We start from the raw sequence: 21,235 nt of genomic DNA, 5'->3' as shown, positions 1-21,235 counted from the left end.
GAAAGAGATATAGCTAGAAAACTGAACAGTAAAGACTCGACCTCTGGGAGTGAAGATGACATTTATAGTTCCAAAAAGTTTCTTCTGAAAACAAAAAATAGCTTTTGAAGCATGAAAGTAATGAATAATCACAATGAAATTTAAAATTTTAAGTTCTCTGAAGACAAGTTATTCCAAAATTTGCAAACAAACCCTAACAAAGTAAGCTGTTAATTTCTACCTTTAACTAAGATATACAAAATGCCTTTAAAGTGGTCTTAATTCTCAGAATTCCACATTAACCTGTCCCATACTGACATCAGTCTATGTGACCAGAACACAGATCTGTGTAGTTAATCCTATTTGGTAAAAATTAAAAGATAGCTTTTGAGATGACTACCTTTGTAAACATTTTGAAGTATGGTACCTTCCCACATGCCACAGCATCTGAAGTGTATGATTACGATCTAATTACAGAGTGATGACACAGGTTTCGTGTTGCTTAGCTCATGTGCACTAATTCCTATCAGAAAAGTAAAATGGCACTTTGAACAGCATTTAGGACTCAAATATTGGATCTGTTCCCCCTTCTCCATTATTCCTTCATACATTCTGTTCCTTGAGACAAGAAAGCTCTTCCCAGCTTTCCTGGCAACCCTCTACAAAGCCACATCTTCACTTCAGAGAAGACCCCTCTTTGTGAAACTGTTTCCTGGCAACTACCTGAAGGTTACCCAGAAAACACGTCAGCACACACAGGCTTGACCGACACAAACCCCATCACATTCTCTGTTTCGGAGCCACTCCAAATGTAACCCCGCACCAAACCTCATAACGTTCACGGACACTCCCACACCTGCCAGGTGAACACACTGACAAAAACTTATATAACAAACCAGTATTTCATTCTCTAACACATCCAAAGTTGATTTTTAAAAAACCTCTTTCAGGCTTCTTGTTCTGGCTTAAATAAATCTAAGGAATCAACTCCGCAATTTTAACACCATATAAACTTAACGGACTTTCTATAAGTCTCACCTTTTCTGAAGCTATTAAAAAGAAAATCTAAGAACGCCTGAACTCTGGGTTACTATTTACATTTGCACTCAAGTGTGAAAGAAAGACCTTAAGCTACTCATTTATCAGATTTATGGTTTAAGATCTCAGTAGGAAAACAAAGAAACAACTCGAAACACTTTTGGCATGGAGGACTTTTTGCTTAAACCCAAATCTCATTTAATTTCTGCTCCTATCTTAGTTTCCACCTCACTTACCACAAAGAGAAGGCTTCTTTTAGAAACACTTCAGAGCTAAAGCACTGGATGTATCCTCACTTCTTAAAGACCCACGCTCCGGGCTCTGGCTAGGCCTCCGTGATGACGGCGGCCCTCACAGAGAGGATGTGCTCTCTCCACGGAAGACAACTTCCGTGAGTTAGCCCCTCACCTGATGTCTTGCTTCGAGAAGGCATTTATGGGCTAAGGAAGCGAGTTTTCCCTCCCAAAGGTAACCGTCTCTACAGGGACTGACTCTGACTTGATCAGCATGGACTCTGATGGGCACAATGACGGCATCCAAAATGAGCGGAGCTCTGCCAACTCCTGCTTCCACAGCTCGTTCGGACGCCCGCCCTTCAGCCCTGTAGCACACGAGGGGCACGTGGTAGCATCTGCCCACCCATGAAAAGTGCAATGACCCCCCAGGTCTTCAGTCCTTTACATCCTGTGAACCCTGAGCGCAGAGAGTCTGTTTGTTTTCAAGACTGAGAGTCTTCCCTTCAATCACGGAAGCGCCTGAGTTAGGACAAATGGCCATAATCTCTCCATCTACATAAGATTCCTTTTCAACCAGTGCTCTCTGGGGTTCATCAGGGAGACAAGCTGATAAAGTCAACAAAGAAACCCCAAACGCAACCCAAGCAGGCCCTTCCCTCTTCTGATAATCATGATATTCTTCCTTTGGGATGCCCTGGAAAGAGTGTTTTCCCCTAAGAACACTACTATGACTCTCTTACGAGGTCTTACAGTAGTCCGCCCAAGAAGATAAGCTGTGCCGGTCTGTCCCGTCAGGTGTGTAGCTCCTATTCATCATTAAAAATACTACTGTAAGCTACGCAAATGAGAATCACACACAGCTCAAGACTGACAGGATGTACAACGGGGACATAATACACTTCAAATACGGAATAAAACGAGACTTCCATGATCAAACTGAGTGCGAGATGCTCTCTGGAAGGAGCAGGAGGGAAGCAGGCCGTGCGGACCTTCTGGGAACGGCAGTGGTAACATACATATTTGGGAAGAGATGGCTCACAGTCACACCCCCTGGGTTGACGCTCAGTAAGGACAGGACCCTGGAGTGCCAGTTTCTTGCTTTCCTAATTTAATATCTTTTTTTTTTTTTTTTTAATGCTAAAACATCAGATAAGAGCCTACCTGACATTTTGGAGAATTTGCTGTGCTGGGATTGATATTCCGCATTGCCTAAGAGTAAAAAATAAGATGGATAAAAATTACTTTAAGCCACATGGTTTGGCTATGTAGGCTGACTTACAAATTTCATCCAGACATAGCACCACAGAGAGAACTCCCAAGCCAGCCCGAGAAGCAGCAGACCGAGGAAGACAGGAGCCGATGGGGTCACCACATAACAAACTGAAACCTCAGGGGCACTGAACAGCACGGAGGACAGGACAGCAGGCTTCAGGCGTCAGGACTCAAACAAAATTGGATATTGGTCAGGAAGGTTCTTTGCTTCTGAGTATGAGAAGGAGCAGGAAAAGTGTCACTCGATGTTCAGTGGTAAGAGCAGCTAACAAGGGAAGGAATTCACAGGAAGCCGGAGGCTTGAGACTTGCTGAATTTATACTGACTGCCAAAAAACAAAACCAAAAAACCCTAATAAACAGACTATTAGTATGAAATAGAGCAGGTCTATCACTTGGAAGTGAGAAAGACAACACAGCCGGTGATAAGGAAGGAACAGAGCTGCCTCGGAAGGGGTCAGGCTGCTTGTCTCAAACCCGTCACCCACAGCAGGAGGGAGGACAAGACCCCAGAAGGAAGAGCTTCACGAACAGCAGCACTGCCCACCCCAACAGAACGTTGCAAACAACAAAGCGAACAAAATCCCAGGCTGGTCAATGGCGTACAGCAAAATGATGAACGCTGACATTGACAGATCTTCACTCTTAGTGGGATTTCCTGGTTTTGACAGTCTTCAACTCATATGTGGAATGGGGACCGGCGTGTGCGTGGGCCGTCCAGTGCTCACGGGCAGCGTCGGAAACAGGCCCGGAGGCCGCTTTGTTTCCTCTGGCAGCTCCATCGTCATGTTCTCGATGGCGCCACCTCGCTCTGATGATCGAGTTTTTATTTAAATGAGAAATATCTTTCCTTTACAGACATTTCTGAGCCAGAGGTACAGAACATTGAGTTAATGTGCTTCCTTTCTACACCTTTCCGGCAGGTAAAGAAATCCGTCTGTGACAACCACTCTGTGGCCTCGAACCCTGAACAAGCACTCCCTGGCGTCCGGGCTCAGAGCCGGGGCTCGGGGCTGGGGCCCAGAGCGCTGGCCTTACACGGATGGACAACGGACAGCACAGACAGCTGAGAGGTGGGTCTGTCTGGGACCTCCAGGGCCAAGTCCCCATCCCCAGGGCCCAGTTTCTCCAATCCCACGTCAGAGTCTGGGGACGGCACCACGTCTGTGCACGTCCAGCGACCCTCCTGGGACGCAGCCCACGTCACTAACGGGCCTGAGCCAAGGTCCTGCCTCTGGGGAACAGAAATGTGGAGTGTCATGATGTTTTAATTTCTACACCTGGGAGGCTACAATTTAGTGGAAAAACAGTAGATACATGTGTTCTGCGTCTGTGGACAGAAACAATGTCGGAGAACAACGAAAGTGAGAAGCTGACCATTCCGGCCGCTCCGAGGGGTGGACTTGGGACACAGAGCGGTAGGTTCGGTCTTCACGCACCTTCACCTTCTGTCCCTTTCAAAATTGCACTGTTTTCTTGTCAGAACAACTTCTAGGAAAATGACAACATACACTGCTCTGGTAAGGCTGCATCTCCGGTCCCTGGACTCAGCCTCCCCTCTGGGAGCCCCCGGCTCTGACACGGGCAGTCGATGTCCCGGAGCGCAACAGCCCTTCCCAGGAGCAGACCCCGGCCCTGTCCGCCCCCCGAGGACCGCTGTCAGGAGAACAGAGAGCGCGCCGGGAAGGCACTACGGGATCCCCTAAGCTTGGGGTCTCTGGGATTCAACAACGCTCATCTGGGAAGCACCTTGTGCACGGGCCCCCCGGGGCCCCGCCGGGTCCTGAACAGCACTCCCGGGGAGCGGAGGTGGCCTCTCCCCTGGGCCTCACCTGCCGGAGCAGCTCCTGCTGCTTCAGGCGCAGCCGCTCCTTCTCCATCTGCAGCTGCTGCAGCCGCATCTGCTGCGGGCCGGGGCCGCCGCCGCCGCCTAGGACGCCCCCCGGAGGGCTCTGCGGGGCCAGGGGCGGGGGCTGCTTCACCGGGGCGCTCTGGCTGATCCTCTGGTTCATGGCTGCAAGGAAACAAAACATCTGGCCTAAAACACTGGTAGCCAAGGGAAAGGAGTTTTTCAAAAGCAGCTAGGAAGAGTCAACACAGCCTTTTCACCTCTTGGGCAGGGGGTGGAAATGAGCTGAAAACCCATCCCTAGGACAAGGGTTGTGTTAACTGGTCGCTATTGCCGCTGCCCCTGTTGTCCTTAAACTAGACCCAAGACAAGAGCCAGGAGACACGAGGGAGCGCGCATCTCCGACCACAAGCAGCGGCTGCGGACACCGCAGGTTAAGAGCCGAGTTGGGACCAGAGTACGAAAAAGTGATGGATGGCTCAGAACCAACTACCTCTGTCAGCTCTGCAGCGGGGAACCTGTGACGAGAGGACAGACTTGCAGAGACATTTTGGGTGACTTTCGAAATGTGAATGATGTGAACATGTTGCTTATTATAAAATTATAATATATACAGATTTAATTAAAAATACAACTCCCAAAGCGAATGGCACAAAGCACTGTGAGCAGTAAAGCCCGCTGTAATGACCCGTCCTTGGGACGCCGCTGGCTCGGTTGGAGAGCGTGCAACTGGAGCCCAGGGTTGTGAGTTCAGCCCCACATCATGTGGAGAGGAGGAATTAAAAATAAAATCTTAAAAAATAAATAAAATGATCAAACATTTTTAAATGACTGAAACACACACAGAACCTCTCCTGAAGCAAGCAGATGACAGTGATCAATGACAGAGCCCAGGCGCACCCGGATAGTGGGCGGAGGTCTGTGGCACAGGACACTGGCCCTTGGTGGTGGGGACGGGCCCTGTGCTGGGCCCCCTATGACCATGTGACAATCAGGAACCGTGGATTCTCCCACCAGGGAGTTTCTGTCACTGATACCACCCAGACCAAACCATGGCCCATGGTAGCCTCCTGAGCAGACAGAGCGTTATTCCAGGAAAATGGAACGACATACCACCTTTCAGACACATACCAACTGTTCCAGGTGACATTTTGGGTCCCTGCTTCTACTTAATGTTTAATACACACCGACCAAGAAAACCTCAGGCCCTAACAACTTCACAGACGCTGAAGGAAGAAGAGCAGTGTCCCACAACCTCCCAACACAATCCTGAGCTCAGGACGTGAGGAGAGTGCAAAATGACACACCTGTCTGTCCCACCACACTCAGCACCACACTCCTGTGACTTCCTGGGGTCCCGGGTACAGGTCTGGGACGCAGGAGCACAAGGCTCAGCCTCTCCCAGAGCCCTGCCCTCTTGATACTGCCACGGGCACGGGCCGAGGACCCAAGTTATGTGCATGTCCTCGGGGCCCCGTGCAGTGTCCGGCCTGAAGCTGGTTCTCACTAAGCTGAGTTCTCACTAAGGCAGAAATGGAATGATCTGGGATATGACAATTCACAAATGCCACCCACGTCACCAAAGACTGGCCAACTCCACCATGACGCCAGCCCCACTCTGAGACAGAACTGAGGACAATACGACCATGTCTGCGCCTTCGTTCAGTCCAGCCTCGCAGGCCCCTCGCTGATGTGCGCGGAGGGCGCCCACCACTGCGTCCTACCTCCTGCTCCTGCCTTTTCCCTCCAGGCTTTCTGTGTTTCCAACTTCTTGACTTCCAGTTATTTGGTTTAAATCTTTTCTTGAAGCATTGAAAATCAGTACATTTACCTTTAAGTGATGCTCTTCTGTGTCCTCCCTTTTGAAAGTGTAATTCACAACTGTTCCCTTCCAAATACCTGTAGTTTCTGCTTCAATTTCCGTTTAACTCATGAGCTACTTAGTAGACTGTTAAGCTTCCAAACATGTTTCAAAGTTCCAAAATGATTTCAAACATACAGAGAAGTAGGAAAAACAGATAAACCTTCCCATGCTTGTTGTGCAGCTTTCCGATCAATACACGATTAATTCTGCTTCTCCCTTATCCCCACCCACCGCCTCATGGACGACTGTCAGGTCAACAGTGCAGCCTTTCACTCACACAGTTTCCACGGGTTATCACTCAGGGTTTTTCCTTGGGGTCCCCCATCTTCTAAGTGTTCTCTCTCTTCTGCTGAGAAGTGTGGTTCTACTAGGTGAGGATGTGTTATCCCTCCGCACGTATGCCGTTCCTTCAACAGGACGACGACCGGAAAATTCCGAGTCGTCAGGGCTGGGTTTGTACTGTCAGTGGCTGCGGTGAAGGCAGCTGAGTAACTGCTCTCCAGGCTGCCTCGGCCACCAACTCACCATCGACGGTGACCGGTGACACTGTGCTCGCCAACTCTGGAGACTCACTCTACCTGCCACCTGCCAGCACCAACTCCCCCAGCAGTCACCAGTGCTCCGGGCGTTCTAAAAGTCCAAGCGAAGACATGCAGACTTCTGGGACCTGTGGTGGCACCCACGCTAGACTGCTTTACTCCAGTCCCCTTTACTCACCCACAGACATTCCCTCGGGACCACTCCAAAGCACAATATCCAGGTTTTCTCTCATTTCCTTTTAAAAATAGCTAATTAGGGTTCCATTCAACCAATTTCCCGTCAGGTGTTCACTACGTCAGAGTCAGCTCATACACACCTCACTCTGTCCTTCCGCTACCCGGGGCAGAGTCCTAGCGGGGACAGCTGTTAAGTTAGTGGCTGAAGCAAGTGCTCTCAGCAAACCCCTCCCTTCTTGCTTCTCACACCACGGGGCACTTCATTGCACTGTCCCAGTAATGTGTAAGGGAATCTTGCTTTCCTCTCAAATCCTTGCCGAACTTTTGGACTTTTGCCAATCTGAAAGATGAGAAATGGCTTGTGTGATTTCACTTTGCTATTTTTTATCACCAAAGTTTGATCAATTACCCGATTTTAAGGGCCATGTGTTTTTTTCAACACCAACTGTTTTCCTATCTTGTCCAATGGGGTTATTAGTCTTTCCGTACTCTACTACAGTCTGTCTTTACAGGCTAGGGGTAGACAACTGTGGCAGTACATAAGCCACAAATAATTGCCCTGTTTTCCATCTGTTTCTTTAGTTTGCCTTTTTTTCCCCCACAAGTTTCTTTTTTAAGCAAATTTATCAATCTTTTTGAAATTTGAGCTATGTTTTCCCCATGCCCAGATGGCAAAGGAATTCATCAACTTTTTAACTCAAAAACTATATGCTTCCTTTTTATATACTTATTTGGCAATTCAATCCAGACCATTTGGAATTTATCCTGGAATGTGGTGTGAATGAATCAAATTTTATTTTTTTGTGCCTATTAGTCTCAACACCATGCATGTGAAGTACATCCTTCCCCCAGAAACAGCTTTATCACAGACAAAACGGCTAGATTCTGTGGTCCTGGATTTTCCCTTCTGTTCATTAATGCTATACCATGAACCACAGTTTTAATCACAACTTTAATGATAGGTGCTAGTAGTACCCAAGAAGGCAAACCATGGTTTTTTGAAGCTAACTATTTTATTGGGATCTAATTTAACTGCACTGCGGTTAAAGAACAGGTTCTGTGCATCAGTTCCTGAAATTTGTGACTCGACACAGGGTCGAATCCTTGCTTTGGCCTTGTTCCTACCACTTGGGAGTTCCTGACATCCTCAGGAGCGGAGGTCCATAAACCTGGCAGGCCCCTGGTCCTGCCTGCCCTTGCTCACTGTATAGTATGTCGATTTTATTTTCTGACCCACAGAGACTTTTTTTTTTTTTTTTTTAAGTTATGACCCCAGTTATGTCTTTTTGGTTATCTGCTTTTAGTATTTTGTCTGGCAGAGCAGGGAAGGGACGTCAAAACAGGATTTGCTGTCCCATATTGTTGGAAAGCCTTATTAGTCTCTTAGAAGGCCCCATGAAAATATTTATGATTGGTCTTTATGAAGAATAAATGGCTTTAAATTCCATAATCATGGTTTATAGTTTATTTTGTAGGGAAATGCATAGGAAAAAAGCCAAAAATATTAAGAACTAAGATTTGCCAGGCACCAATCAACAACCTCATTCAATACAACTGCTTACATTTACTTGCCACCAACACGAGATGCACAACTGACACATATCGTTGTGGTCTTCACCATCAAAGTGACCACAACCCGAGTCAGACACAACCCAGTAACTTGTCCAGTACTCGGCTCCTCCAGCTACTCTGGGCGTGTTCCCACATCCCTTCGGCGGATGCTGTGGAGAGAACAGCCTGGAGAAAAGGGGGTGAGCCACAGAGGGCACCTTGCTCCTTCTCCAGACCAATTCTTTCTAAGCTTTAAGATTCCTCATCCTACAGATAACCATTCTGCCCTCTGCCTTCTCCCACTTTTCCAGGCCACGTGCATTTCTAGGCGTGCTATGATTCACAGAGATATGCATATTTTTCCAATAAAACCTAAATGGACAAAACGGGTAGTGGAGATTAAGCCTCAAGTCAGCCTCCAAGGCATCCTCCTCCTCTGCAGAAGCCCGTTCCTGGCAGTTCAGCACAAGGCCTGGTGTCTTCCCCCCGGACATGTCTCATCCACCGTGAATGTCTCCTTCAACAACATGAGCTGGGGAGCTCATCTGAGACTCCATCACACGCGGTGCATACCCCATAAGCTGCACCCTAGAACAAAGAGCCACTGGGGAGAATGTTTCCAGTTCCAAGCAATTACGTAAGTCAATTTTAAAAAGAAACTGCTAGGAAACAGCCCATTAGTGAGTTGAGGAGTGCTGGAATATGCAACTTGATTAACTGCAAAACAGATTTTTGCATCTTTACTCAGTTACAGAACATTTAAAGGTTAATATAAATACGTTGTCTTTGTGAAAACTAACCAGATAACAACGTAACTGCATGGAAATAAAGAGGTAAATATCCTCTGCTTCCCACCCATTTCCCAGAATTAAACACCTTAAGGAGTAATGATTACTGACAGTGACCACTGCTAAAGGCATCATGAATTGGTTGGTACGGTCTTTTTTAGAACAAAGCTTGTTTAACTACGGAAAACCACAGAAAGCGAGAAATAGGAGAGCAAGAGATGAGAGAAGAACTAGTTCTGCAGAATTAAACAGAAGTCTGTACCACATCTGCAGCAGCAGCAGTCCGACAACTCGAGTACTTAGGGTTGTCTGCCGGCCATGGTTCTATGGGTACCAGGGTGCGGGTGCGCTCCTCTCAAGAGCGCATGGGAATCACCCACTCACACAAGCTTGTTCATCCCCCGGAGCTGGGGGAGACCCTCTCCCGAAGCATCCCGCGCTTCACCTTCAGCATCTCAAGCCTTTCAACAAAGCACGGAACAGTGCGCCCACATGGGGCACAGCAGAGACCTCACAAGCAGGCGAGAAACAAAACAGGCTTTGTTTTCCCAGGAAAAGGGGGCAGGGCAACTAGAAAAGGAGAGACCAGCAGTACCCAGTTCTTCCCTACATGATCAACTTTTCCAGTTTTAATAACATTTCCAGAAGATAAAGAGAAAACAATCATCCTTAAAACATGACAGAATTTTTTTAAGAGCTATTATTTTTAAATTCAGAGTCTGTGTTGCTTGGACTATGAAACAGTAACTTTCAAGTGTTACTGAACAAATCAGTCCTGTCAGCATTACAGTAGCAAACTTCAGACTCAACAATTACTGAAAAGAGCCCACCGTCTCCACAAAACAGGAGGTCATCCCCACGATGCGTCTGGTCCCAGACCTCCTTCTCAACATCTGCATTTTCAAGCTTCAGGAGGTTTTCAGTTTTGTAATAGAACCTCGACCTTGGAATATTACAAAGTATTCCAGATCGAGTAATCACCATAAACCTGGTGATAATAAATTAAACACCAGTAACCTCATCAAGCCGGAGTTTGAAACGAGAATCCTGCTAACTTGCACTGGGTCCCCCACAGCACGAGAAGGCGCGTCTCCCCCAACCCTGCACGCCGCCCTGTTAGCCTGCCCCTAACATTCCGAAACAAATCTTGGGTTTTGCACATACCTTCAGGGATGCTCAAGACTATAAAATAGTAAATCTATTTAAAAAAATGAATACTTCTTTAGGAACACAAACTAACAGGCCATCTGTCAATCTGAAAACTAAAAGCAAAACACAAAACACCCACTGCCAGCTCAGTGTTCACTACACAACGTGGGAGGCTGAATCTACATCTACAAAAAATGGCTACTAATTGGCATTTAAATACAAAATGGTTTTTTTCAGTGACAATTACTGTTCAATTTGCACTGAGAATCTGCCTCTTATAAAAGGTGCAAAAAACCAGAGTCCTAATCTAATGACTCAATCTATCCTGTTTTTTTTTTTTTTTAAGATTTTATTTATTTATTTGACAGAGAGAGATCACAAGTAGGCAGAGAGGCAGGAGGGGGGGTGGGTAGGAAGCAGGCTCCCTGCTGAGCAGAGAACCCGATGCGGGGCTCCATCCCAGGACCCTGAGATCATAACGTGAGCAAAGGCAGAGCCTTAACCCACTGAGACACCCAGGCGCCCCCTTTTCTTTCTTTTTTAAAAGATTTTATTTTCAGGTGGGGCTTGGACTCATTGCCAGAGACCAAGCTGCGCGGTCCACGCTCTGGGCCAGCCCACTGTCCCCTCCTTGGAATCCTTTTACCATCAATACGCAAAAGAGTTTCCCATCACTCCACTGAGCTCTGGACCTAAACAACAGTGGCAGGCTAGGAAGGACTTTCTTAAAAGTAAGTCTTCCTGGGGCACCTGGCTGGCTCAGCTGGGGGGGGCATGCCATTCTCGGGTCTCCTGGGTGAGGGTTTGGATCCCACACCGGATGCAAACATTACTTAAAAATACAACCTTTCAGAAAACAGCAAGCTCTACTGAGATATTTCACCCTTTTAACACTTCTCACGGATTCACAGAATTGCGCAGCCATTACTGACTTCAGGACCTGTTCATCCCCCAAAGAAACCCTGTACCCTCTGCAGTGCACCCCTCCCTCACCCCCGGAGGCCAGGCATCTATCTTCAGGCCTACGGACAAGCCCAGCCCGGACAGAACACATCCGCAGAATAAAACAACATGCGGCCTTTTGCGACGGGGCTGTGTCACTTAGTGTATGTTCAAGATTGAACCACGTTTAGCATGTATTGACATTTCCTTCCTTTTTTGTTGCTGATTATCATGTCGTGACACAGGTACAGCGTGCCTTGCTGGTCCAGTCACACATCGATGGACAAGGACTATCGTGAGCAGGACTGCTGTGAAAACTCACGTGCAGGTTTCTGTGTGGACGCACGGTCTCGGCGTCCCATGCACACACGCCCAGGAAGGAGCTGCCGGTCCTGAGCAGACTGTGTATTTAACCTTCTGAGCATCTGGCAAACTGCTTTCCAAAGTGGCTGCCCATTTTTGGATCCCATCAGCACCATATGAGGGTTCCCGTTTCGGCACACTCTGGTCAACACTTATGCTCCGCCCTTGATTTTAGCCATCTGACGGGGTGTCACGTGGGACTGCACCATGGTCTGACTCTGTGTCAGGTCACAGCAGTGGGTCTCCTTGAAGCCCCTGCTCTAGGTCTTGTCCAGGCACAGAAACGCCCCCTTCCCACATTTTGCACTTCTCTCCTTTCCCAAGTACCAACCCAACCCATACACACCCAAAATTGGGCTCTAGTTTTTAAATCCTTAAACTGTTAAAAAAAAAAAATACTGACAACAAACATCATTACTTAGGTCCATTCAACTTCTTTCAAACATCTATCAAAAGACTGGCATGAACATTTACTAAAATAGTATTTTTCAAACTAGAATTGTGGATGGAACTTACAAAAACCCAATAGCACATGCTCCCCTTATCATGCCTTTGCGCAGCTTGGGGCACGACACAGCACTGCTAACTGAGCTGAGAAGAAAAGGGAGCAAGTGTTCTAACGAGCTTTCAGTTCTCTCTGTCCCCAGAGTACAGCCACGCTTTCTCTTTACTACGGAAATGAAGTCTGAAGCCTAGTTTGGAGAGAAAGTTCAGATAATGAGACTACTGGTTAGAAGGGAAGGGGAATCACATTTTAAAATACACCTGGCATCATGAAGTCATTAAATTAATGAATAAATACTGCCATTAATAACTTTATTTCCAATCACATGTACTTTATTACTATTCAGGCTCTTTTTCTAGGGGAATGTATAGTTTAGAAGAGATCCATTTTTTAGTCTTGGCTGACAAGCACAAACTTGGACCTTCTAGTCTAGAGCTTGATGGGGCTCTTCTCGTGCCTCAGTGTCCCTCTTTGGAACAGCCCTTCCCCCCAGCCAGTCACGCTCCTTTCTCCCCGACTGCCCCAACCGGGCACGCTCTATCCCATGTCACTCCCTTCCGGAGCGCCTTGCGAGTCCTCCATCCCTCACCGGACCTAACACGTCTGGTGGTGACTTATTTATGGAGCAGCCCACAGCCCCTCCCCGATGGCTCCCATCATGCTCGGCCCGGAAGCGGCGCTCAGGCGCAGGTCGGAAGATCCATTACGGAACCAGCTCCTATCCCTGCTCAGCACGGTGCTGTGCGCAACTCACAGGACACTCTCCAAGTTGAAGCAAGTCCCGCATGAGCTATAAAATGACCTCAGCAGCTAGAGCGGCAGAACAGAGCAAGGGTAAAACCAAACCAAGAAGAGGCACCGCTCTCCTCCGAAGTCGCTCTTACTTCCACAGAAGCCCATCTGACTTTTCCCTCGGCAAGTCTACAACCCGTTTCTTGCCGCGGAGTCTCTGCGGGGGCACTGACGTGGTGCCCACGCCGGCTTTCTCCACCCGCACGTCTTACAGGGGACTTGCTATGGACGCAGAGCTGGTAAAACAGCTCCAAGCAGTTGTTCTTTTAAAAGCTAATGAAGGGGGGCGCCTGGGTGGCTCAGTGGGTTAAGCCGCTGCCTTCGGCTCAGGTCATGATCCCAGGGTCCTGGGATCGAGCCCCGCATCGAGCCCCGCATCGGGCTCTCTGCTCGGCAGGGAGCCTGCTTCCTCCTCTCAGCCTGCTTCTCTGCCTACTTGTGATCTCTGTCAAATAAATAAATAAAATCTTAAAAAAAAAAAGCTAATGAAGGTTTTTGTTGTTGCTTTTTGTTTTGTTTTGGTGTTTGATGTTAGGGCCTTTATAGTACCATAAATAAACCATTAATTTAAATTACTGTTCAGTGACTTTGGTGATCTTAAGTTTTAAATATGAATAACTTCCGTTAAAAAAAATCCTTCACTTTGTAATTCCTGGCACTGCTGAGCCAGCAGCAGCCACGAAGGGACTACCAGGCCCGCCCTGCTCGGGCGCAGGGCAAACTCTCTTGGCTCCGTCCTCCTGAAGGAACACTGAAAACAAGACAGAAACCACACAGGGACAAACAAAAGCGCAGACTGCCAGGACCTAAGTGAGTTTGGTATTCCATAATCTGATGCATTAAAATGGTCACTTCCCTTAGTGCTCACCTAACACTGCGACGCCCACCGGGAGCCCGGGGGGAGCCGGGAGCCATGGCTCACCTCAGTTCCCAGCAGGCCTTTGCTCTCTGTCAGGGCAGCTTAACTGGTAAGCTACATTTGAGAAACAAAGCATGCCAAAATGCACCATCTTTAAGACAATAAGGCCAAATCCTGCTCATGGAAGGTTTTTTTAAACTCCTACCTGCTTCTAAGAGACTGAGTGAGGACAAAGTCTAATCTTTAAAGGTTGAAAGATTTCTGTCTCCTCCCAAGTCATTCCCAGCTGTGCTCAGAGGACCAAAAGCTGACCCTGAATGACTCAACGAAAAGTTCCCCAGTCCCAGTGTGCTCAAACCCAGAAGCCGGGGGCAGAGCAGCCACTGGTCCGTAATCCAGTACACTGCATCAAATTAATTAAGACTAGAAATCATCCTCCAAAAAGCCTCCAGTGTCATTTAATTAAGTCAAGAGAAGTCAGGTGTTCTTCTGAATGAGCTGGTTAGACTGTGATTCAGGAAAAAACTCAGGTCTCTGGATTCCGAGTTGAGCAGGTAAAATCCTCTCTGCCACACTGCACTTGAACCCAGCGCATCACATGGTATGTAAGACACAGGAAAGAGGACACCAGGTCACTTCGCAGACTTGAAAACCGGAGTTTTGGAAGGCATGTTAAAATGCCGGGTGCGCGCAGAGCCGTGCCGGGCTTCCTCTGCAGGGATCGCACACAGAACACACTGCACGGGGCATTACAGAGGCGCTAGTGAAACGCAGGGCATCCCCGGAGCAGGGGAGCAGACTGGTTCAGATCCCAGAACGCCGAGTGCTTGGAGCCCTGTGGTTTCTCCAGAAGAACGCTTCTGGGACTGAACCGCGGCCACAAATCTGAAGGGAAGTGTAGGCAATAAAGGGACACGTACTTTCTGGCCGTTGGAACTCTCCTTCAATAGAACGAACCGCTACGCTGTAGTCTAGGGCAAGGTCAAAACCGAGGCTGGAGGACAATCCCTCAAGAACACGAGAGATGAGGCACGAGAACTCACGTAGACCGCTTCCCAGTCTGCGCCACTCAGAGACGTCCTAATTTCTCTTCTGCCATGGAAACCATTCCCTTCGGCAACTGTCCTCCAGGGGAGGCCCCACATAATCCAAGTCACTGCGCTACCCTCGGTCATCTTCCCTTGGAAACCTCCAGGTATCGGTGCTGAATGAATTAGGGGTGTTCCTGTAAGATCCAACTGCACGCAATCTAAACTTCCAAAAAATCCTAGGTGTGAAAAAGAAAAGAGTTCAGGTTCTAGTTTGGTCCCTCAACTCTGTGACCTTGGACGGATCCTACTTTCCCAGGATCTGAGATGAAGCCCGATGTGGGGCACTCCTCCCACTACCCCAGCATTTCTGGTTTCAACACCACCTCCGTTGCTGGTGTGGGGAGTCCACGGTGGCTGAGTGGCTCTGTGGCATTGCAGGGGCAAGAGCCATGGGTGTCAATGTCCCCCAGTGTCGTAATACTTCTCACCACCCAGCTCCATTTGAAAAATGTTGGTGAGAGGAATTACAAGTTCTTTCCAGAGCCTAATTTTGTGAGATTTATCTGTTAAAAATTTGTCATTAGCCACGGCTCTTCTTACCTAAAACACAATGAACTACCGTTTCCTGTCTATCCTAAGTAGTTAGTAATACAGTCCACAACCGAATACTTACAATTTAGGATCAGGAGGAAGGATTTAAAACAGGATAAGAAAAAAATACCTATTTTTTGAATGTATGATTATCAAGAGACTCATGTCAATAAAATTCCAACGATTAGATGCTGACGCTCCGTCCAAGACTCCACCAGTAGAGCTCACGGCCTTCAGCGTGCTTTACCAGCTCTACCAGAACAGACTTAGGCACTAAGTTGGTCACTGGGTACATTTTCATCAAGAGTAAAACATCACTTCACTTAGAACAGCTATCAAGAATATTTGGTGTTAGAAGGAAAAGGTTAACAAATACCTGAAAAGTAAAATTTATAAAGACCTTTAGGCTCTGAGTAAGATCAAAGAAGTGAACAACTTCTGGTTTGGGGACTTAATAAATTATGTATTTTTTGTTCTTTTAATCTTATGTATTATTATTTTAGGAATCTTCTCTGTCACGCACACACACATCAGGTCTGGGGCAATGCTGGGCTTTAATTCCATCTCCACACACAGAGCTTCTATGCACACAGCCCTAGCGATTAAAGGACATTGTGTTTTTGTCACACTAGATGGTCCGCTACATTCTCTAAGGCTCAAAAGATGTATTTTTTAGCCCAAATCTCTGGTCCCAATATTTCATGTACACCAAACATGATTTTCCGTTTATTTTCTCAGCGGCACCAGCACTGATCTCCAGAAACAACCGCTAAGCACTGTTTGTATGTCCTTCCCCAGGGACAGTGAGGACAGTTAGAGCACATAAACGAGGAATTCAATCATGATTAGCGTTTTGGAGATTCTTCGTTCTGAAGAACAGAAATTTTTTGGGGGGTGTTTTCATTAGGGCTTTTACCAGAAATTATTCCTAGGACTACTACATAAAACGGTATTTCTACAACATACAAGGAAACATTTAAAACTTCAGACTCTTTATATTTATGATATAAAGTCTGCAGGAAAAAATGGTTGTTCATATGAATTCAATGGCCTACATAACACTCAAGCACCAATTTTCGTTAATCCAGGATCAAAACACCCCTAAAAGGATTCTTTAAAAACAAACAAAAGCCCTCCTTTCTCAAAGCCAATGAATACCAAGGAGCCCTTACTGCCAATGGATGTCACACTTCATGATTTCATACAAATTACTAAAGGACTCTCTAAAAATTATTTAAGTGTCAAAAATATATAGTTTTTAAAATGCTAAAGAAGAAAATCAGATAAAAGAAAACCAACCCGCAACAAATTACTCTTTAATTTCCTGAAATTATATGGCTAATTTACCGGCTTTCTGCAGGATATGAAGGATGGATAAATTATTCTAAATATATACAATTAACCTAAAGCCTCTGATAAGGAAATGGGAGAGGCTGCCTAGAGGAGGAAAATGAAAATGTCAAGCTTACACAGAGCTCTATCTTCCATTTCAAAATGTCAAAAGACGTCCATCAATGTGACCTAAACTAAACACGGGTAAACACTTTTATACAAATTTGGGAAATACAGGGGAGCAAAGCTCACCACCATGAAAATAATCTACCGTTCGTTTGTGTCTGCACGGCTCAGAGGGTACTACAAAGGACAGTTTAGAGTTTTTTGGCAGAGATCAAACACAATCCACTACAGGATTCGGGACGTCAAGGAAAGCTCCCTCAAACGCAGCGGCGAGCAGCTCGTCTCTATGTGTTGTCACTCCAGACAGACGCCCACGTGGCTCCCCTTCCCTGCTCCCGCCCAGGCACACTTGAGCTCTCGGACTGAAAAGGTCTGGGAGAGATTAAACGTCGGGCCACAAACTAAAAAGCTCTGGCCTGTTCAGGCCTGTTTGGAACACACACACAGTGGGCCCAAAACGGGAGACGAAAGGCAGTAAGAGAATTGTATGGAACTTTGTTTTGGCGTACCTAATTGTAATGTTTGCACGTACGTATGTGCTCCAGGCAGGGTGGGAGAATTCTTCTAGGACTTTCTCTCATTCGAAACAAAAGACCACACTGGGTGATATGAAGAATGGGTCTACTAAGGACCACAGCCGAGCTGTTTCACTTCACTTTCTAACCTGAAAAGTACTTACACAAAAAACAAAACAACTCTGTTCTAATTCCTGACTTCTGCAGTAAGCTAAGAGTTAATCATCATCTTTCATAACCTCATGTAGGGGGAAAAAAAAAAAAACCACAGACCATTTTAAAAAATTTCCAAAATGTGGACAAGCTGATCCGTTTCATTAACGATGATTCAAGGAAACACGGTGTTTGTCGTTCCAGTCTGTACAAACGGCAGCACGGATTAAATCCTGTACCTTACTTCATTTCCTATTCCAACCACGAGGGCTTATTCAAGTATTAAATAAAACCCAAAGCTGCAAATTATTAACACACCACGTTACTTTTTAACACCCAAACAGATCTGGAAGCTCCCAAGGCTAGCGCTGAAGCCACACGGGACATCTGTCCAGATGATGGTCTCCGGCCTGACCCCCCCCCCCCCCAACTCCCCTTGCACAGAGGGTCCCGTCCATCCAGGGAAGCTTGGGCAGCTCGGGCCAAGCTACAGGCCGCAGCTGACAGAGCCGACATAAACGCGGCACAACTGTCCACGGCGCTTCTGACAGGGACGCTATTTCACCCAGCTGCGGGCAGGCAGGGTCCTCCTTCCTTTTCTGTGTTTGGAAGGCATCCACAGAGTTAAATCCTCGTTCCCGTCAGGGCCCCGCAGCGGCTGTGACAGCCTCCCCCGCCCGTCTGACCCACTCAGTGACGTGCACACTGTTTTCATTTAGCTGCCTCCAGCCAAAGACGAAAACTTCAAAACCACAACGCTTTGCTCCTTTTTACACTCATTTTTCCACAGCTTTGGAAGAATATCTCAGAAACCCAACTGAAGAAACTGAGAAGAGTGAAAAAATGTGGATAAAAAGGCACACAGAGCTTGTGTACGATGATCAAAACGTGTACTTTTGTGGAGAGTACTCGCTTGTGCAAATGCTGAGTTAGTCATGTAATTTGGAGGGGAAAGTGCTTTGCTTTTGCTTTTCGTTTCCTTAAAAAAAAAAACAAAAAACTAAGGACCTTTCCTTTAAAAAAACAAACAAAAAAGGCAAGCCAGAGTGAGGAGAGAAGGGAGAGATGTGACACCCCCTTCCCAGCAGAGGCAGCAATCACAGCAGCGCCCAGCTCGGGACGGGCTCAGGGCTGACCGTGCTCTCAAGTCGAGCAAAAGCACACACAGGGGCATGGACCAAAGCTGGTGCCCCAGGTTTCCCAGCAGCTGACAGCCTGATGATCAGTGCAGCGAGACAGACCACTTTAAGCAAGATCACAATGTCTTCCTAAAATGTGAAAGGAACAGCGACTCTGGTCAGTACGCCGCCACAACGTTCCCCCGACCCGACCCCGAGGGGTCCAAGCTACAAAGCTCATTTACATCTGCATTTCTTCCTCCAGGGCAGAGGGAAAGGTATAAAAAGAGTCCTGGAGAAGCTGGGTGGGCAGTCATGTCTTTAATACTGTAAAGCAATGAGATTTTATTTCCGTGTACCTTCCCAGGGTGTCTCTCTCTCTTTCTCTCTCTCTCTCTCTCACACACACACACACACACACACACGTTATCAAAAAATGTCTAAAAAGGTTTTGAAATGAACCTTTACCAAAACGAGGATCAAGCCTTGGGTCTAGCCAAGAGGTGGTCTTGTTCTTATGGTTTATATAGTATATCTCTCCGTCCTGAGTCATGGCTTGTTCCCATCCATCCGGAAGAGGACCTATAAGTACAGAAAAGACAATCATGGTTGGTTTTTACGTGGTGCGACTAAAACAAGTGGGGAGGGCGCTAATTTATAAAGAAAACAGGTATCGGCAAAACTTATTAAGACAGAATGAAGCATGTGTTCAGAGAAGAAAAGAAAACCTACATACCTGATTCTTCTCCACCTCGCCAAAGAAACCACTAATTCATAAAATCTGTATCTCCAGAGACACAGACAGGAAACCAGAGTCATGAAACATCCTTTTGGAAGTCATGACCCAAACAATCATCGTCATCGTTAATACACCACATTCGGTGCCACGGCTCAGGGAGCCCCCCCCCCAGTAATTTTGGGGATGATGCCTTCCTACGGACGTCAAGGCTCTTCAATGAGAGGGACACGCAGCGTGCTCGGCACATCTGAAGCGTCACACACATTCAGTTTCATGTAAAGCACACTTCAGCTGAGTCTGCCAAGATCCATTTACTTCCACGACTTACAAGACTGGCTCTCAGCGAGAAAACTACCACAGAGGAAACTCTACTCCAGGAAACGCTTATTTTCAGGCAAACTGAAAGCGGCGAGGAGGGCGGGTGGTGGCTGAGCGCTAAGTCCATCCTGGGCTCCAGGAGGGCAGGGTGGGCACTGGAGCAGTCAATGGAAGGAGGACACAGCCTCAAAGCCGCAGGTGTGGGAACACCACCTCAAGGCAGGACGGAAGAACACAGACAATTCGAGGGAGTGCCCAGACTTTTCCCATCTGTGGATCCACACGACCTGAGCGCCTCCAGGGGCCTGGACCCTGGCTGGAGGTGACGTGCAGCAACTCATGTAACCCGCAGGCCCGCTGGCGACCTCTGTGGTGGCCATCGCTCCACTCTAACGAGACACTGGCACACAGGGGCTCCGTGTGGTCCGATGCCGCGCGGTCTGGGTCAGAGGCCACTGAGATCCGGCAGCCAGGTCCCTGAGCCACGAGGCTTCTTCTCAGCCATCGCCCACCCCAAGACCAGGCACGAAGGGTGCTGCCTACATAAAACTGGCCCGGGTTCCTGACTCCTCAACTGGCAGTCCGAGCCAGCCTTCTGGGGGGCGTTGAGGAACCTTGCTGGAACAAAACAGTCACAAAGGCCCACGGGACACAAAGCCCTCATTCCAGGCCACTTCCCTTTGTTGCAGAAACTGACCAATCCGCTGCTATGCCACTGTCAAAGGCCTGCTGCGACAGGGGCACAATCTTGTCAGGACACAGACACATGCAACTGGAGGGCCCCGCACGGCTCGTGGGGCCCAGGGAAGCCCCTCCTGCCGTCCTCCTCGGGCAGCTCCACAGTGCAAACGAATTGGCCAGAAGGACCCCACATTTACTAACAGTGAGTGGGACGCAAACCCGTTTAACGCACAGAGATGGAACCGCTTTCGGTAGCGTTTGCTGTCACTAGAGATGCTTCACTTCAGGAAGACAGGACCTCCGGGACACAGTACGAGTGCCTGGGATGACCTTACACCAGGAAGCTGCCTTTCCAAGCGCCCAGCACACCATGACGACGAATCAGTCGGAACAGTCGTGGGACAGTTCTGTACACCTCCCTCTCCGAGGCTGCCATGGCCCGGCACCGCCTCCACACCTGCCTATTCTCCTGGTCCAGCCGCCCCCTTGGCCGCCTGAGGCAGAACCCGAAGTCATGTTCTGAATGCAAAGCACAAGCCCGTGCTCCAGATGACACTCATGCGCTCTCTGACCGTGCCCCGTCCCAGGGCGCCTCTAGGGACTCCACCAGCATGGGTCACAGCTCCCCTTTCTTAGCCACCACCAACTATCCTTCCCTGGCACCAGACTGCTCATCACCTCCCCTCATCCCACCATCCCCTCCCAGACAGCCACCAGGACTTTCTTCTT

At 47.8% G+C, this 21,235-nt stretch overlaps 1 protein-coding gene across 6 annotated transcripts in view; it reads right to left on the bottom strand.

Moving 5' to 3' along the window:
• YAP1 (Yes1 associated transcriptional regulator) overlaps positions 1-21,235 on the bottom strand; it is a 111,247-nt gene that overhangs the window by 17,046 nt on the left and 72,966 nt on the right. The window contains exons 4-6 of one of the 6 annotated variants that reach the window (XM_047747263.1): positions 19,231-19,350; positions 4,357-4,538; positions 2,415-2,462 (exon numbers count right to left, since the gene is read on the bottom strand). In XM_047747263.1, the coding sequence (XP_047603219.1) occupies positions 2,415-2,462; positions 4,357-4,538; positions 19,231-19,350 (350 nt within the window). The remainder of the gene's footprint in view (positions 1-2,414; positions 2,463-4,356; positions 4,539-19,230; positions 19,351-21,235) is intronic. The other 5 variants (XM_047747264.1, XM_047747267.1, XM_047747265.1 and 2 more) reach the window with 5 other exon arrangements.

The sequence above is a fragment of the Lutra lutra genome, chromosome 10 (genome assembly GCF_902655055.1).
Source record: "Lutra lutra chromosome 10, mLutLut1.2, whole genome shotgun sequence".
NCBI classification, from domain to species: domain Eukaryota; kingdom Metazoa; phylum Chordata; class Mammalia; order Carnivora; family Mustelidae; genus Lutra; species Lutra lutra.
This window is presented reverse-complemented; position numbering and strand designations above follow the sequence as displayed.